The sequence below is a fragment of the Pleurodeles waltl genome, chromosome 9 (assembly GCF_031143425.1).
Source record: "Pleurodeles waltl isolate 20211129_DDA chromosome 9, aPleWal1.hap1.20221129, whole genome shotgun sequence".
Lineage (NCBI taxonomy): Eukaryota > Metazoa > Chordata > Amphibia > Caudata > Salamandridae > Pleurodeles > Pleurodeles waltl.
In genome coordinates, this window is record NC_090448.1 from 69,344,218 (window position 1) to 69,363,014 (window position 18,797).

Consider the following 18,797-nt stretch of genomic DNA (forward strand, 5'->3'; position numbering starts at 1 on the left):
AGTGACTTGTCTATTTATAGTGCTATGTAGTCCCAGCAAGAAACAGAAATCGCTGTAAATATTTAAATTGTTATTTTTTAAATTGGTATTACACATAGCATAAGATAGGCTGCCACACAATGATTTAGTGTATGTTGGACCTGGCCTTTTACAGGGTCATTCCCCAGACTTTTTGCCTCCTTATTTTTCTGACCTTTGTTGGCTGACGTTATGACGTGCACTTTTTCACTGCTAACCAGTGCTAAAGTTCATGTGCTCTTCCTTGTAAAGTTGGTATGATTGGCTTATACCTAATTGGCATATTTCATTTACCTATAAGTCCCTTGTAAAGTGGTATCTCTATACCCAGGGCCTGTAAATTAAATACTACTAGTGGGCCTGCAGCGCTGCTTGCGCCACCCACTGAAGTAGCCTCTCAAACCTATTTCAGACCTGCTAGCGCAGGGCCTGTGTGTGCAGTTTTCTGCTACAGGGACCTGGCATCTAAATTTACTTGCCAGGCCCAGAACTCCCCTTTTACTACATGTAAGTCACCCCAAGATACGCCCTAGCTAGCCCTATGGGCAGGGTGCCATGTATGTAGAAGGCAGGACATGTGCCAGGCTGCGTGGCCTGTCCTGGTAGTGGCAAACAGCCTGACTTGGTGTCTCACTGCTGTGAGTGCTGCTTTCTCATAGGATTGCATTGGAAATGCCCTGCCTTATGTGTAAGGGGTATTGTCTGATTTATGAGGGGTAGCGTAGGCATGTTTGGTATGGTTGTATAAGAAATGCTGCTTACTGGTGTAGGTGTATTTTTATTACTGTTACAAAAATGCCACTTCTAGAAAGTGCGCATTTCTCTGTGCTTATGACTCTGGTGTTTTGCAGCTTGACTCCAATCCACGTCTGGGCAGACAGAGTTGGGGCTTTGTGCATACTTTTCAGACAGCGCGTACACTGGGAGGGTGGAGGTGTCACAGAGGTGCATCTACATATTGTAGGGTCTTCCTGGGCTGAGAGAAGGGAGAGGCGGGGCACATCTGCATTTGTAAAGGCTGTGCCCTGACCTCGTACAATAGGGTCATTAACCCCCCACTGATGTTTGGAGCCTGTGCTGGAGGAGAGAAGGGGCACTCCCAAAACCAGCTGTAACTGGTTGGAACCCCCTCTCCTCCTCATTGTAAGAGACTATGCAAACTGAGTATAAGTACAGGGGAATTTTCCCCACAATTTGGACATTCTGGAGGACTGAAAAGACTTACCTGAAACTGGACACTGAACGCTGCTGAGAGGACTCACCAAGACTCACCTTGGACTACTACTGCTGTGCTGATCTGTGACCTGCCTGGTCACTAGGAGGAACTGCCACCATCTGCAACCTGTGTGCTGGCCTGTAGCTGGGTTCGCCAGCCATGTGTTCCTTTTTCACTCCTGTCCCTAGGGGCAGGGTGCCGTGGCCCCTGACCTCTGCCACTAACTCCTTCACGAGGAGTGCTGCTTGTAAAAGGAAAGCGCCTTAAAGAGCGCTTCCGTGGGCCCCCTTGCCCCTCCTGCGCACAGTTGCCGTGGGAAAAAAAATCACCACCGCAGCCCGGGATCCAAGTGGTGTCTATCGCGCTTTTTAAAGCGCTTTATGTGCTGCCCGAATCAATGCCGCAGCCCGGGTGCAGTGGAATCACCGCTGCAGCCCAAGTGCACTTTTAATTGTCGGAGCGCGTCGCACTCTATCCAGTGCCCCCAGGGCACCAAAAGCAGGAATCGAGGAGCGAGCGTGCTCCAGCCGTGCCACCGGGGCGAAGCGCGCATACAGACGCGCCCCCGGGACACCAGCAGGCACCGTCCTTGGTGCCTGCTCGTGAGAAACGCCAAGGAAGCCAGGAGAGCGGCTCGCGCACCGTGGTTTGTGCGGCCGCCCTCCAGAGCAGGAGGAAAGCCTCATCGGAGGCCCCTGCTCCAACTTACCTTTTGTTTTGGACTGCCCCCCCGAGGACGAGGGCGGCTGTCCATGAGACGCAGGGCACGGGGAGCAGAAAGGGAGTTCCTCCCCCCCCCCCAGCCACTGCCTTAGGGGTGCGATCGCCCCAGTAACTTCACTTTGGGCATTTTAGGTGGCCCCCCTTGGTGGTAGGGCCAATGGAGGCCCGGGAGGGCTCCCCCAGAGATCACGGGCCTCAGGAGCGGCCCGTTAAGTGCATCAGAGAGGGTGCCGGCCACCCCTCTTCCCTAGGAGCCAAGAGTGGCCCCTGTTGAGCGCATAGGAGCGCCAGGGGCCCCTACATCGATCTCCCAGGCACTAGGAGTTCCTTGTTCTACAGAATAAGGTACTTTTGGGGACACTGGGAGGGTGGTATGCTCCAAGTTCATGATAGGCTGATGTATGTTTTCTTTTTCATGACTTGCCATATAATTTTATAATGTTCATGATATAGGCCTTTATGATATTTTCTATGACAAGTGCATTTATTTACTGTGATTGCTGACTATTGCGTATGTTGCAGAATCCCAGTACTTACGTGTTCTAATGTGACAACTAATTATTCCTGCAGAGTATTAGTAACTTGTTTAACATTCTGACAACTGCTAAGGTAGCAGGGTATTACTGACGTGTAATGTTTGGTCTAATTATGTTTTGTGCAATACAGTTTATTTTTACATAGCTCAGTGTTGTGTTTACATCTTGCGTCACGTGTGTTGTGATGTTGTGCAAACGCTTTACACATTGCCTCCTGGTTAGGCCTGACTGCCCGTGCCAAGCTACCAAGGGGGTGAGCCAGGGTTATCTTGGACGTGTAACTCCCTTGCCCTGACTAGAGTGGGTGGGTTCTGCCTGGCTTAGGTACATACTCTAGCCAAACAGAAACCCCATTTCTAACAGTGTATATTAAAAGACAAGAGCTTTCCAAGAAAACATATTAGTAATACCTAATTAGATTATACCCAGAGCAGATATTTGTATAAATTAGTTAAAAGTATACTTCACAAAACTCAGCATCCTTACATTAGCTCTCAAAAATAATCAAATGTGTCATGATGATACTTCAAGTGTCTAATTTTGGTTGTCTACAAATAGTCAGAGACAACTTCCCCACTTCCTTAAAGAATAAAAACTATTGACAAATCTACTCATTTTCTTTAAGTGCTATCACTTCCACTTGTGCAGCAGGTGCATTGGCACTAGGGAACTGGTGTGAGAGACCACTGCACACCAATTAAGGAAATGTTACTATTAAAAAAGTGGGTGATAGACCATTTTCCTTGTTAGCACTGGGGCCCAAATCCCCCTTCTTGGAAAGGGGTAAGGTCCCAAATTAAGGGAGTGGGGGGACGGGGGACTGGAGGGTGTTAATGAGAGCTCAGGCTTTTTCTCATTTGTTGATACAAAGGGGAAGACAATCTGCTTTGGGCGTCATGCCTAGAAGTGATGGCCCAGTAATGTGGGCAGGAGAGTAGGTACTATTGGTCCTGCAGGTGCACTGGCCCCGGCCTTAGGGGCGTGTGTGCCCAATTACCTGTTATGACTGTTTTACCATCATTCCAACTTGTATTAGGCCTCAAGGTACCCTTGCCATGCCAGTGTTACTTTGGGAATTACGCCAATGGCCCAAGAGAGGAGAACACTGAAGCAGAGGAGACTTCATAGCTTGAGCCTCCAAGAGTTTGCAGAAAGGAGAATGGGGGTACAATTGAGGCATGGTGGATAGCGTTAGGGCTGGGAGCACCCTTGCTGCAAAGAGGCAGTCAACACGTGACAGCATTTTGTTGGAAAATGACAGAGTCTGTTTCAAGATCTGAGTGATGGACAGGCTTGGTGGGGAAGGAGTGAAATAAGCAGAGGGGACAGCCTACTACTCAGGGCTGCAGCTGTCATTGGTACAGAAGGTGCAGTTACATTGGAGCCCAGGAATGTGAGGGGTTCACAAGACCCCCAATAATGGGAGTAGTATTTTTGTCTATGTCGGTATTTTTTTTATTTTCTCATTTAGAAGTATCACATATAAGTGTGGCTTACTTATGAGGTACTGGAACAGTACTGCTGAAATGATCTCACACACCCCTTCCCATGAGCTCAGCCCTGGCTCTATTGCCCTATCACCTCCAACCCCTATCAAGTCTTTTCATAAAGTTTTATGTTTTGGAGGGGGGCCATTCTTCAAAGAAGTTTGGGTAGGGGGCTCAGAGTAGACCTCTGATGAAGGGGTATTACCTAATGCCCAAATCACGTATCATCATTATCATAATTATAGTAATACAGTTGTCTTGTAGAGGACTGCAGTAGTAGATTCAGGTAAAAGTGAGTGGCAGCCTCATTGCCACTCATTTTTAGTCTTTGGAGGTTTGGAATGATTTAGTAATGCCACGTCAGTCATGCAGAATTTTGTGTCACATTAATACAGCAATAATTATCATCAACACTGGGCTGATGGCAACATGTTGATTTATTTACAATACTTCATATCCCATAAGAATATGCAATAGTCTACTGGATTATGCCTCAGACTGTAGCCCCAGCTCACCGCACATGCCCTATAAACCACTGACCTCCATACCATTGCTTACACTTTGAATGCCCATATGTTTACATGAAACATGATATCTAATCTAGAATAGCAAATTCTATTATAGTCTCACAGATGCACTACTGTGTGCTGCTGCTGTTAGGTTTCAAACATTAATTACAAAGTGTGTCTCTTTTCTTTCAATATTACTTTTATAATTGATATACATTTCCACATCTTTCCATTTGATTTCGAGTCAGAATGATTATAAAACAAAATCATGTATCCATCTTATGACTGAATTTATCAAAACAACATTCAGTGCATCATAATTTGATTAATTACTAATGCATTTCGGATCTGCTATGATTAATTAAAATTGTGCCGGACGCTAGCATGAAAGTGCTCAGGTTTTTTCAGCCAACACAGTACCAGTGGCATAACATAAAATGATGAGGCCCCCTTGAGAATGTGAAGTCTCCCATATCTCACAAACACTCCTTGGCCTTGGTAGGAACTGGGCCACTCTGAATGGTTTGGGGGTCCCTGAAGGTTCGCCACCCCACCTAAGTCGCAGAGGCTGCCTGTGTTACACCCATACACAGTACAACAGCAGATCAACATGCTGTTTGAAAGTTGGGAAGGAACAGCTAAACTTTAAACTCCAGAATGAGAAGGTTTGTGGTCCAGCTAGTGGTTAATTTTTAAACTGATGGATCTCCCGTTTGAGGCTATGTTTATGATTGATATGCAGCAATTCTGTTGGAAGGTTGCCTTGTTGATGACCATTACTTCCAGAACAAGGGTAAGTGAGCTTCTGGCATTAGTTTCAGAGGAAGCGTAGAATACTTTCCATTAAAGTAAAATCATCCTTCTTTCCTTCTGAAGGTAATTTTTGTGCACCACATTATTCAGGTCATTTTTGCTGACCTTTTTCGCAAATCCTACTTTTCAATTGGTAAGTGTGTTGCATACTGTAGTAAAGAACGAGAAGAAACAGGTTCCCAGATGAGGATCAAGATCCTTTAATCGGCCTGCTACAATGTCCTTTCCCTTGCCAGTCTCACACAACTGGCCTCAGGGATTCAAACCACAACATTCCTTCGCATAACTTGGAACGCGGGCGCACCTCAGTGTGAGGCAGGTGCTTGTGAATGCTAAGGTTTCAAGTATGACACAACCTTCTTCCTTATACATTTAAACAACAAATAAAAAACACAAGTTAAATACAATGAATGGCTCCCTAAGTTGGTAATGAGATAACTTGGAAGCACAAATAACAGGAAAAACTAAAAATAAAGTAAACAGTACAATTCAATGGAGGTCAAATTCAAACCCAAATGCCTAATGTTGGGAACTTGCTATAATTTTTTTTTTTTTTTTCAATTATGTAGCTCAGACTGAAGCATTCAAGTTATGTTTCTTATCAACAATTCGATGTGGTTCCCTTACATAATCATTCAAATATGCAGGCAGTTTTCTTTCTCTCACTATCCTACCTTCCCTTCTATTACCACCCTCTCCCGTAACCACTTGGTCACTCTCACCTCCTCTCACATCACTACCCGGAGGCAACGAAATATGAGGGTTATCAGTAGATCCACCTACTACCTCCTCAGTCAACATGAAACCGCTACACCCCAGCTTAACATTACTAACAGTCTTTCTCGATTCATCACACGTACCTCCCTTCTGGTACAAAGCTACTCTGCGCTTATTCCACTTGATGCCATTATTCAAAACCACATAAAAATCACTCACTTGTCTTGACTTCAAAAGGACCACAGAACGTAAACCATCATCGTCCTACACCTCTATCCTTTACTTTTACCCAATCGCCAACTTACCAGAACGTTTTCACATCTGCACATAACTATCAACCTTTACTACATCATCCACCAACCAGCCTGGGGCCAATTTCGTTCTGACCTTACGCCCTCTCATAAACTCGAAAGGTGTTTTATCTTTGTCCTTAAGCTTGGTGGTGAGATTAGCCCAAACCCCTTCTTGTACTGCCACATCTATATTTTGATTACCCCTCATGGCCAATTGAATAGTGCCCTTAACCATACGATTCATCCTCTCAACAACGCCATTCGCTTGAGGGTTACATAGAGCAGCGCCACAAAAATTCCTTCATTTCAACAGAGGGCAATTGTGTGCCATTGTCAGTAATGCTAGTATGAGGCCAACCTTTTCTCCTGAAAACATCTTTCAAAATAGCAATAGTACTCCTTGTCGACACCTCTCTCATAAACACTACTTCCATCCATTTAGAAAACAAGTCCACCAAGACCAAGGCAAACCTACGGCTGGCATAGGCCCTATAAAGTCCATACAAACTGTGTGCCATGCTTCTTCAATGTGTCCCATCTGTGACTCTGTCCCAAGTTTCAGTCTTTTTTCACTCTCCCTACAGTGAATACACTCCTCTACCCACTGAGCAGTTTGCACATCAATTCCAGGCCACCAATTTTTTTCTTTAACGCTCCTTTGAGTCAACGTGTGGCCTAAATGTCCTTCCTTAAATTCTCCGGTGGTACAAACCCGTCGCCTCTCATCACCATCCCTCTGTCACTTACCGACAACTCATCCAAAATTTTTACATAAGGTCTCACATACACCGCAACTGCACTCTCTCTCCTTGCACCCTCGACAATCATCCTGCTCACACTCAGTAAAACAGAATCCCCTGCCCTTCCTTGTACCCACTCCATTTTAGAAAAAAACACCTAACCTGTGTTGCACAATATCCTCCATCCATGCCACTGCCCCTTATTCCTCTTTGTTCAAAACTGCCTCCCCATCGACCACCCTCCAATCCACAGCAAGACATGAAAGTGCATCAGCTTGAATATTCCGCCACCCTTGAATGTATTCAACATGAGATGAGAAATATTGTAGGCGAGCAGACAACCTAGCCAATCTTGTGGATCCCTTGCCCGCTCCTCCTGCCGATAATACCTTCATCAGAGGCTTGTGATTCTATCTCAAATTGAAACCTATGTCCCACAAAAATGTTCTAAAGTACTCTGCTGAACACGCAGCCGGCAATGCTTCTTGCTCGATCACTGAGTAGTTCCTTTCGCCTTCAGTCATCGAGCGCGAGGCTAAAGCCACTGTCCTTTCAACTCCCTTGTGCAGTTGTGATAACACCGCGCCTACACCAGATGCACTGGTGTCTACAGTGACAATGGTAGGAAATGATGTATTAAAAGGTACTAAAATTCTTGCAGCACACGCATCACGCTTTATATTATCAAAGCACGCCTTCTGAACTTCTGACCATACAAAAATACTTCCTTTAAGCAGTAAAACCTTCAGCTCCTCTGTTTTGCCTGCAAAGTTTTCAACAAACTTTGAATAATACTCTCTGAGTCCAATCCTTGTTCTTTGGACATGGAGACAGTCTTATGGCTTCCAAAAGATCTCTCTTTGGTTTGATTCCCTCACTCGAAATTGTGTGTCCTAAGTATTCAATCTCTTTACTCAAAAAAACATATTTCTCTTTACGCAGCGTAAGGCCCACTTCCAGAAGTTTCCTAAGCAGCTTTCTCAAAATCTGATTGTGTTCTACAACAGTAGGTGCAAACACCTAAACGTCATCTTGGAAGAATATTACGTTGTTAAAACCCTCGAACACTTGCAACATCATGTGCTGGAAAACACTCTTAGCAGACGAGAAGCCAAATGGCATCCTAATGAAGTGGAAGATGCCATCCATGGTGATGAATGCTGTAACATGAACTGTGATGCAAACGGATCTGATGGTAAGCACTCTTAAGATCCAACTTTGAAAAGTACTTGCCTCCATTGAGTAACATGATGAGTTCATTGATGTTAGGCAGAGGAAAATTATCTGTTACAAAGCTCTGATTAACACTGCGAAGATCGACACAAAATCTTAATTGGCCATTAGACTTCTTTGTTATAACCATGGGCGAAACCCAATCAGAAGCCTCCACAGGTTCTATTACACCCTCCTTTATCATATCTTTCAACATTCTACAGACTTCCTCTATGACTACAATAGGTACTTTCTTAACTTTGAGTTTCACAGCGACAGCGCCTGGCTTCATGCGAATTTTGTGCACATACCCTTTCAACTCACCAATCTCTTCCTAAAACACTTCTTTTACTTCCTCAAGAATTTCACTCACACCACTATCTTCAACAATCAGAATTTGTTCTGGACCCCTTGGGTTCACAATTAAATTGAGATTGTATTGATGCATCCAACCTAAGATTGGTGGCCCACTTTCAGCCACATAAATTTTGCCCTGAATTTCCCTAGTTTTGAATCATATGTAAGTTGTGAAAAACCCTAAAATGTCAATCTCCTCTCCTTGATATCCACCAGAACAAATGTCCTTTGCTCCCAAATCAATCTGAGGCCACTTCTCAAGTAACATATCTTTAGAAACAATGGTATACTTTGAACCAGTGTCCACCATTAGTTCCACATCTATGTACTGTATGTTGAACCAAGCTTTGGGCCTGCTTTTCCTTCTATCGTGGTCTGTTTTACTTTCATCACTTAAGCTAAAAATACGATCATGAGGTTTACCTCTATCCTCACACGCTGCCACACCCTTTGACTTAGGCCACTCACTACACATACGTGCAAAGTGTCCCTTACATCCACACCTCCTGCACTCTCTATTTATAGCATAACACACCTTGGACTCACTGTTATGTAAATTACTCCCCCCTCTGTTACACTTATTATTCAACCTATTGTAAACAAATTTCTGTGTTTTCTGTGAACTCTGTGTATTCTTTCTCACAGCTCCCACACTACCACAGCTACTCTCAATTCCTCCTATTACTTCCGTCACATGTTCTGCTCCAAGGCAGGTATGTTTCCCCATTTCTCTCATACATAATTCTGATTCTTCCACTACTTTAGCCATCTCAATCACATCCTTTAAATTGGGATTTTTTTGCAGCCCACAGTCTTTCCTGGATCTTCCTACTCTTGCATTGAACCATCAACTGATCTCTAATCATCTCCTCACACATCCCACCAAAATGGCATTTCACTGACAGCTCTCTCAGTCTTGATACAAACTCGTCAATAGACTCACCAACTCTCTGTGGTTGAGTATAAAACTTGTACCTCACCATCACTACGTTACTTTCCTTTGCAAACATATTGCTTAATCTAATTCTGGCTTCCCTGTATTTGTCATCAATTTGAGCTCCATTGTCTGTAGCTAAAGGCATGAATTTAAATAATATCTGCGCCGCTGACCCTAAGCAATTCAACAAAACGGCTTTTTTATGTGCAAAACTGAAATCCTCACTGTCTAAAGCCAAAAGATAATTATCGAAGATATCTATCCAGTCTTTCCACTGAATCACTGGTACCCCTTGATGAGGCAAAAACAGTGGTGATGTAGTAATTGATACGTGTTTCATTATGTACTGATAATAAGGTACAGTGTAACCAACAAACCAATAACCAAAATGTACTGTCCTGGTGTGCACATCAACGAACTCTGAACCAGAACGCTGGTGTGCGCATCACTGTGCTTTTGAATGTAAGTTCAACCTTGAATATATGGTGTGCACGTCACCGGGCTCTGCAGTCTTGAGTGTTTGGTATGCACGTCACCGTGCTTAAAATATTGAAGCGTCCATCAACACTGAAGCGTCTAATGCAGCGAAATACCATCAATGTCATGAGGGTTTTACATTACTCTCTAAAGAAGACTAAAAAACATCTTAAGCTCATGGGGCTTATTAAAAACCGTGGACCTGTTCATACATGCTTAATCTCTTTTAAACACTATAGCCAAATAAGATAGTCTTATCTATTGACATTTTATTAGAAAGCTAATTGGCTTTTACCTGGTATGCCAATATTGAACTTTACAAGAGGGAAAACAGATATTGAGCCTCTCACAAGGAATATTCCCATTACCAGCACTTGGCTTTGCCCATATCTTGCTAAGAACTTTAGTCTGTACTCTCAGACAAATACACTTGCGGGACAAGCTTCACTTCAGATTGGATATTGTGGCCACTATTGACCTTTTAAGGTTACGGTGGGTTACTTTGCTACTATATCTTACTTTTTATCAACTTGGGAGAAAATACCGAGGTAAGAAAGGATAGACTTTTGCCACTATATTCTTTCTGAATTTGTAAATGGTATGCTGGTAGGTGTCACTTTCCCAATTTACTCTGCTGGAAGAAATAGCTGATTAATAGCCCTAGAATCCGTCTGCTATAAGCAGGTAGACTATCCTACCTCTCGTATGAGGTCTTTCCGGATCTTGGTTTCACTGTACAAGTGTGGCAAAACCATTCCCAGCAGATCTCGAACTAAAGTTGGCTTGTTGTGAGCAGCAGAGTTAAACATCACCAGTGCAACACGTCGAACATTAAGATCTGAATCCTGGAGCGTCTTTAGGAAATCTCCTGCAGAATTGAAAGAGAAAAATGTAATGCAAATTTTTAAAATGAAAACGTAGATAGCTACCATTATGGTGACTCAGTTACACTTAGCCTAACTGTCTCAAATTATCAACATGTGGGTAGCGTGCTGCCTAGTAAGGGGACTGGAGACTGCTTCTACAGATGTTTTTGCTTGCCTGGTGGCACTCAGGCCGATGTATGTCTAACATGTACACTCTTGCCCCTTCCCTACTTTAAAAAGCTGCTCACTGGTGATTATTTTTGACCTATGACTTAAGAGGATGGCAGAGAGTATTGATAACAAGAATTTGCAATGCAATGGTCTTGCGTTTGCTCAAGTTAGAGCTATTAGCGTTGTAAATTGCTAACTGGACTTTCTTGCCACACAAATTAAAAATGAAAAGTAAAACAGTTGACATAAGCAAGTCAATTCAAAGCGCCACGGCTGCCATGAGCATAAGTACGAAGGAGAGACAAAAGGAAAAAGAAGTTCGCTCCCAAACATATCGGCAAATGTGCAATTATCCATGTAACAGGGCCGGTCCCCAAGGCGGTAACAAAACCACCCTAAGGAGGGGGACACGTAAAGCATTTACCAATGTCATCAAAGGATTTTTGAAAGGCAACCCCAGAAACAAGTGAAAGTGACAGGCGTGAGGTGGACGTGGTCAAAATCCCACATAGATGCCAACACGTCAGAAAAACAGCGTTTACGTACTGCTATGCTCGACCTAAAAAGGGAAGGGAGGAGCCCACAAGTATACTATGGACACCTTTTTTTTTTATAATGCTATGCCTGACTTCCCACAAAACATAGAAACATTTTTAGAGGGGAAAACTGCACTGGGTGGTGTAGTCTTGACAAACATGCACACTGCTTCGAGAGGAAGCATTGGCAGTTTAATATTTGCAGAATCTGCACCCTATGTATTTCTCTGTAATAGACTATGGTTGGTGAAAGTACACTGAATTTGCCTTATCTATAATGGTGTATTCAAAGAAATCAGATGGATGGCCCATCCGATGCATTAAGTAGCAATGGAAGAGGCAGGATGAAATTCACCTAAAATTGGTGGCCTTACCCCTTAGCCCTCAGAAGTCGCAAACCGCACACCTGTGGAATGCAAAACCCTGGATCTGTTCAGCTGACATTGAGATTCTGCAGTGTGTCCTTGGCTAAGAAAGCCTGCAAAAAGGTACGTAGTAAATCTTTCTCATTTTAGTAAAACACATTCAACACATGGGAAACAAAGGTGGGGTGAGCCCTCATTATTTCCATGGGCACGTTGCATGGTTCACAGACACAAGAAACTATACATTTTCCAGGAGAGTAGATTCATGTTGCAGGCTACCTTGTAAAAGGGTTTCTACATGACTAAATGTTACCAATGTCTGGCGTTTGGCCCATTAAAGTCTGCAGAAAGTCGTGCCTCATACTAAATAAAAAGTGTAAATGACTTCCAATCAGCCACCAATTTCTAATCATGTATTCACAAACATTCACTGCACATAGTATTTGTTCTAGTGCCCAGGATTGGCATTATAAAAGTATTTCATTATTTTAATATCTCTGCTCCTTTTATCAACTGATCTCATATCACACCCACACACCACTAGTGTGTAAATAAGTGAAACATATACCACAAGAATCAATTAAAAAGACATAAAATTCAGCACAAATGCATATCCAGATAATATGACCACTTTTGCAAAACACAACACTTAACAAGCATTTGCAATGCAATAGGTATCACATTTTCTTGAGTTAGAACAATTAGCATTGTATATTCATAACTGGACTTTTCGTGCCACATTAATTGGTCAATCCTGCCTCATAATTTTGTCTTTTCCTGCCATATAATTCCAGTGGCCCAGCATTTAACTAACGTACGACCTCTATCCTTCTTACTCTATCTTAAAACATATATAATAATCATATAAACCTTTATCAGAAATAAACTTTTGGCACTAGAGTGCAATGCTCAAAACACCATTACAAAAATATCAGTTCGGATGGACTGGAGGGTGAAAGGAAAGAGGGACTCAGGAGTAAACATGGACAGGACAAATGGCATAGTAACGGTATCATAGGCCCTGGACTATGGAAGAAAAATGGTTGCCTGGAATTTCAGTACGAAAATACAACAGTAATTAGAATTAAGTGAGGTCCGTAGGTCTCTGGGCCCAGATGCCACTGCACCTGTTGCTCCATTGATAACTAGGCTTCAGCAGAGAAAGCAGAATAGGAAACAAGCAGTGAAAGAGCCAGGGCATGTATGTACTGACACATTTCCCAGGGACACAGAATGGGAAAACCACTTTGACACTTCAGGTCCTGACAAGTAACTTGTGGCTTCCACATACAGATGAGAAAAAGAGGGACTTATAGTAAAACGTGAAATGACAGATAAAGATAAGAAAAACACGAGAGAAAGGAAGAAAGATCTAAAAAAAAAAAAAAAAAAGTGAAAGACGCATACCGAGTCAAAGGAAAGTACACATAAAAAAGACAAAGAAAGAATGAAGGGAAGAGAAAAAAATTGTGAAAGACTGAATGCCTGATGAAGGAAAAAAGAGGAACAAAACAAGGAAAGAAATAACCATTTGAAAATTTGAAAGAGGAGGTAGCAAGAGGAGCAGAAATAAACAGTTGAAAGAAAGAGCAAAACTGTTAATGTGTGGATTTTAAGAGCTGGAAAGAGAAAAATGGGGGAGAAAGAAAACATTGAGAGTAAACTGAGTAAAGGAAAGAATGGAGTGAGATAGGTGAAACAGACCCTCCCAAATAAAGATGGCAGCTAAGAATAGATTTAATTGGCTCCCCCATGTCCTCAAACAGAAGTCAAACTGTGGAACAGTAGGGGGCATTGCAGAACAGCAGGAGTCGTATTAGCAGAGTTGTATGTGAACCCTGATACAGCAATATTGGGGCACTTCAGATCAGGATTAGGGGTACAGACAGAGCTGTGTCCTGGCCCAGTGCTGGAATAACAGAAAGGCAGCAGGTGAGGAATGAGAAACAGAGCGCAGAGTAATTCCTGGTATTGGAATAATGGGGCGCTGCAGGTTAGGGTTGAGGTGCACTGACAGAGTTGTATGTGGGCTGCAGTACTGGAATAGTAACGGGCACACAAGGTCAGAAGTGAGGTATGTTAATGGAGCTATGTGTTGAACCTAGTACTGGCATGCCAGTGTTGCCAAGTGTTAGCCTGGAGGTGTCCTGGTGAAGCTGTGAGTGGGGACCAGCATGGGAGTGGCATTGCCTCTAAACCACAGAGGCGAAGAGTCCTGAAGGGAACGTGTAAGCCCTAGTACTGAGAAGAAATGTGCATTGAATGTTAGAATTGATGGATTCTGGCAGAGCTGTGGTGGTTCCCATCAATAGTGGTGCTGGATGTTAGACTTGAGGTGCACTGGCTGAGCTGTGTTTTGCTCTTTTGGGTCCAGCATTGGCTTGACAGTGGGACTGAATATTAGAACTGAACTGCTGTAATGGAAATATATGTCAGCAGGGTCCCAGTATAGGAAAGGAAGTGACTTCACCGGGGTTGAACTGAGGTGCACTGATGGATCTGCGCCCGAGGTCCAGTACTGGAGCAGCAGAGTGTTCTGACTGCAAGAACTGAGGTGCTCTGGCAGATAGCGTGCATGGGGTTCCTGGCACTGGCATGGCTGAGGGCTTGGAGAGTGTAAACAGAGGTGCACTAATGGAGCTGCGCCCGTGGTCCCAGTACTGGAGCAGCAGACTGTACTTGCACTGCAAGAACTGAGGTACTCTGGCAGACAGCGTGCATGGGGTTCCTGGCACTGGCACGGCTTAGGGCTTGGAGCAGGTGAATGAAGGTGCACTAATGGAGCTGCGCCCGAGGTCCCAGTACTGGAGCAGCAGAGTGTACTTGCACTGCAAGAACTGAGGTGCTCTGGCAGAGAGCATGCGTGGGGTTCCTGACACTGGCACGGCTGAGCGTTTGGAGTATGTGAACTAAGACGCACTGATGGAGCGGCACCCAAGGTCCCAGTACTGGAGCAGCAGAGTGTACTGACTGCAAGAACTGAGGTGCTCTGGCAGACAGCGTACGTGGGGTTCCTTGCACTGGCATGGCCGAGGGCTTGGAGCATGTGAGCAGAGGTCGCTGATGGAGCTGCACCTGAGGTCCCAGCACTGAATGTATTGACTGGAAGTACTGAAGTGCTCTGGCAGACTGCATGCGTGGGGTTCCTGCAAATGAAAATGGAACTTCCCTGGACAGGAGCAGGAAACGAAGTAAAAAAAAGTCCCCTACAGACCAGATAAGGAGGACAAAGCGTAATTATACAGTAGTTGCTCCCTGCTCCCACATAGAAGAAGGAGGGACAAAGAGGCATGACTGACCACTAGCAAGCAAGGATTTGTAAATGACACTAAAACTAACAAATGAAATAGCTGAAAGCCCACAGAAGAAGTATACTTAAAAGTATACAAAATGTCATATGCTTACACTAGACCTGAAAGGAGCTCTATGGATCAGGAACTCTTTTTGTTTAGGATTTCTATAGTTATTTTGTCCCACGGAGAATACAGGACTCATATTCTTCTTATAGAATTCAAGTCTTTGTCAGCGTGGTCTGATGAGGTATGATTGTCCAGTCATCCTGTGAAGTACTCCTCAGTTAATGGTGACTATGAGGAGTGTTTTCACTGCACAAGTGGGACTGAGGTTTGGGAAGGTCTTGAGCAGAACTGGAATCCTCAGAGCACTACCCCGGTCATCTGTTTCAGTTTCATTTAATGTGTCAGTATCTTCGAAGTTTGTTAACTAGGTACCCATTCTTCCTAGGGTTCTCTGGAATTGTTCAGTTTTTTATGTGTTTTTTTGTGAAAGAGCCAGAATTAATGTGTGGATCAGGATGTTGCTTCCTTTGTGCAATTCTTTTATCTCTTCAGTTTTTGTACCTCGAGAACTCTTAGTAGAGGTGGGAAGTGTGACAATGATGTTTTCTTTGATATAAAGTATCATTGCTGCACCATACAGAACATATTGTGATCCGGGACAGTATGGCAATGATAACTGTCTGTCATGAAAAGCATCGTAGCCACATCATTCAGATTTATAATGAATATAGTTATCCTCCGAAAATTACTAGATCTCTTTTAGACACTGCTACTTGTGGTCCCAAGAAAACTGATTTTTTGCCTTAAAGAGGAACTTCAACATTTTATATAGGAAGGAGAGAGTTTATGAATGAGCAGGAAGCTCCTTCTAAGTCCATGAGAGAGAGAATTCTCAAGCCCTGGCCTAGACTGGTACTGTCAAGCTGTAGGTAACGAAGGGCTGGACACCCTAGTCCTTTGAGAAGACTCAGGCTGTAGTCAAGCAGGCAACTGTATGTGAGCTCTTATGAATAAGGCTGTGGCTATGTATGGAGCAGACCAAAATCTCTTTACTAAATCCTATTATTAGGATAGTTCTGAAGTCAAGAAGCAAACAGTTTAACTCATCAGTGCTGACTATATACTTGAGAAACATTCTGCCACTACATGTGATCCGGACCTTAGTTCAGCACTAAATGAGACTGTCTTTATAAACTGGAGGAAGGTGCGATGTAGCGTGGTAAGAGATATGTTAGAAGGTGAAGTCTTTTGAAGCATGCAAATACAACTTTCGAGCATTTGAGACAAGGATGCAATACTCTGGAGATTCAGCATCGGCTTTGGTAACTATATGCTTTTGATACACACTTGTTTACCACTTTATACACAATGCGCTATCAACACTTTGGGGGTTATTACAACTTTGGAGGAGGTGTTAATCCGTCCCAAAAGTGACGGTAAAGTGACGGATATACCACCAGCCGTATTATGAGTTCCATAGGATATAATGGACTCGTAATACGGCTGGTGGTATATCCGTCACTTTACCGTCACTTTTGGGACGGATTAACACCTCCTCCAAAGTTGTAATAACCCCCTTTGTGTCATTTATTGTGTATATTGAACAAACGTAATTGGATTTGACTGCTTCAAACTAAAGGCTTGCTCTTGAAGTGCACTTCCTAATGTGGCCTATACTGATTTACTTAACTCATTCACACCTTTACCACTGTATTCAACCGAAAATGAATACATTACCCTTGACAATTCGTCATTTGTAGGATGTTAGTAAGATATATGTTCTGAAGCATCGATTTAATATCAATCAGTAACCCCAGAGAAACCATTAATTTTTTATTACCATTTCAAGTGAGGCACTGCGTTATGAGTCCAGAGACTATGTCAAGGGCAATTAAGAATCTGACAAACCTTTGAAAACTTACACTATATTGTGGATTGCAGTTGTTTGCTCTCACTTTATAAGTTATTTCAGATGCGAGACCTGCAGGCATTAAGACACCGTAAACCATGTGAAACCAATGTGCAAATGTGACCTTCATTAGAAGACTAACAAAAGGAGTCCATACAACACACACAGGTCAACATCAATTTGCTATGTAGACAGCATCATACTTTGCTCAAGATGAAGACTGCCCCAGATGCAGCATATGAGTGCTGGGACAACAGTAGGCTTCACTTGAATACACACACAGTCAGAGTATAAACTTCATTCCTAATGACTGTTCCTTTAATCAGCATCCAGGTGATTCTTTTGCACTTACCTATGCTTCCCTTTAAAAGTGGGTCAATTGGTTGTGGCTGGTCCGAAATGGTAAATTTGATAGCAGTCACCACAGTGCTGCGTGCATATGGAGAGCCTAAAATTGCACAAACAACAAAAAACAAAAACAAAAAACAAGAGAAGAACAGATATCACATATTTGCACCACACTTGAATCAACATGGCACTGTCTCCAAGCAAGCACTGTAGAAACACCAGAAATTGAGAGAAGGTTGGAATTACATTGGCAGTACACTGAAAATGTGCATTTAAAGACATAACTTGTACTACCTACACCCTGTTGTGAAGAAGTGAACGATAGTGATCCTACGTATAGGTGTAAATAAGTGAAACGTGGCAAAGATTTTCATTAATCAAAGATTTTAAAAGGTCCAAACACTTGTCTGTGCTGCAGGAGAACTTTGTCACCCTGCACAAGGAGATCATGCTCGAATGTTGAAGCTAACTTTGGAAGCTAATAGACATTGCATACAGTGAAACAAACGTTCAGCCTTGTGTCTATCATTTAGGAGAGGGAACATTTTGTGGCAGGGACCGGGACACGGCCTCACTAGAAATCTATACAAGATGTTGAAATGATTCAGACAGAACCACGTGCCTGTGGGTAGTTATGGCAGAAGGGTTAGTCCAGATCCTGTTCTTTCTCCCTCACCCATCTCAGCTTATCTGATGGGGTTTGCTGCTTGTGAAAATGAAGCTAGGACTCATTACTGCTCCCTGCGCCATGAAGCTGGCTGTTGCTCCACAAGCACCTCTGAGCAGTGCACACATGTTGTGCAGCAACTGCCAAGAAAGTCTGCATTTCATCAGCCCTCCCCAGTACAGAGACACAGCCAGGACTGTGCTTAACGCACAGAGGCTCCCAGTCAGTTTTAGGATCTTTTGTTTAAAAAATATAAACCTGCGAATGTGCAAAGAGGGTGCTTTCGGAGCATCAGTTTTGAAAGTACCCTCTTCACTATTCACATTTTAATTTCAATCACTAATCTGCTAAGGAGGTGAGAAAGATCTCCTTATCAAACATATGCCACAACACATTGAATTTGGTGCTGTGCAACCATACTTATTTGCTAGTAGTAAAAATACACCACTTAGGAAACACTATTTCTAGAGTGGAGAGGATGATTGAATCTTTAATAATAAAAACCTCGATTTATATAATGCTTCTATGCAAAGCACTTTTTGTAAATTATTATTAGTTAACCAAAAACACAGGCAGGTACTCTCTGCTCATCACTGTCGGT

At 43.2% G+C, this 18,797-nt stretch overlaps 1 protein-coding gene across 4 annotated transcripts in view; it reads right to left on the minus strand.

Annotated features, from left to right (window-relative positions):
* Window positions 1–18,797, minus strand: part of LOC138258968 (cullin-associated NEDD8-dissociated protein 1-like) — a 191,451-nt gene that overhangs the window by 49,824 nt on the left and 122,830 nt on the right. For 3 of the 4 annotated variants that reach the window (XM_069206323.1, XM_069206321.1, XM_069206322.1), the window contains exons 11-12: window positions 17,534–17,629; window positions 10,734–10,903 (exon numbers count right to left, since the gene is read on the minus strand). In XM_069206323.1, the coding sequence (XP_069062424.1) occupies window positions 10,734–10,903; window positions 17,534–17,629 (266 nt within the window). Of the gene's footprint in view, window positions 1–10,733; window positions 10,904–11,982; window positions 12,087–17,533; window positions 17,630–18,797 lie in introns of those variants that run through there. The other variant, XM_069206324.1, reaches the window with a different exon arrangement.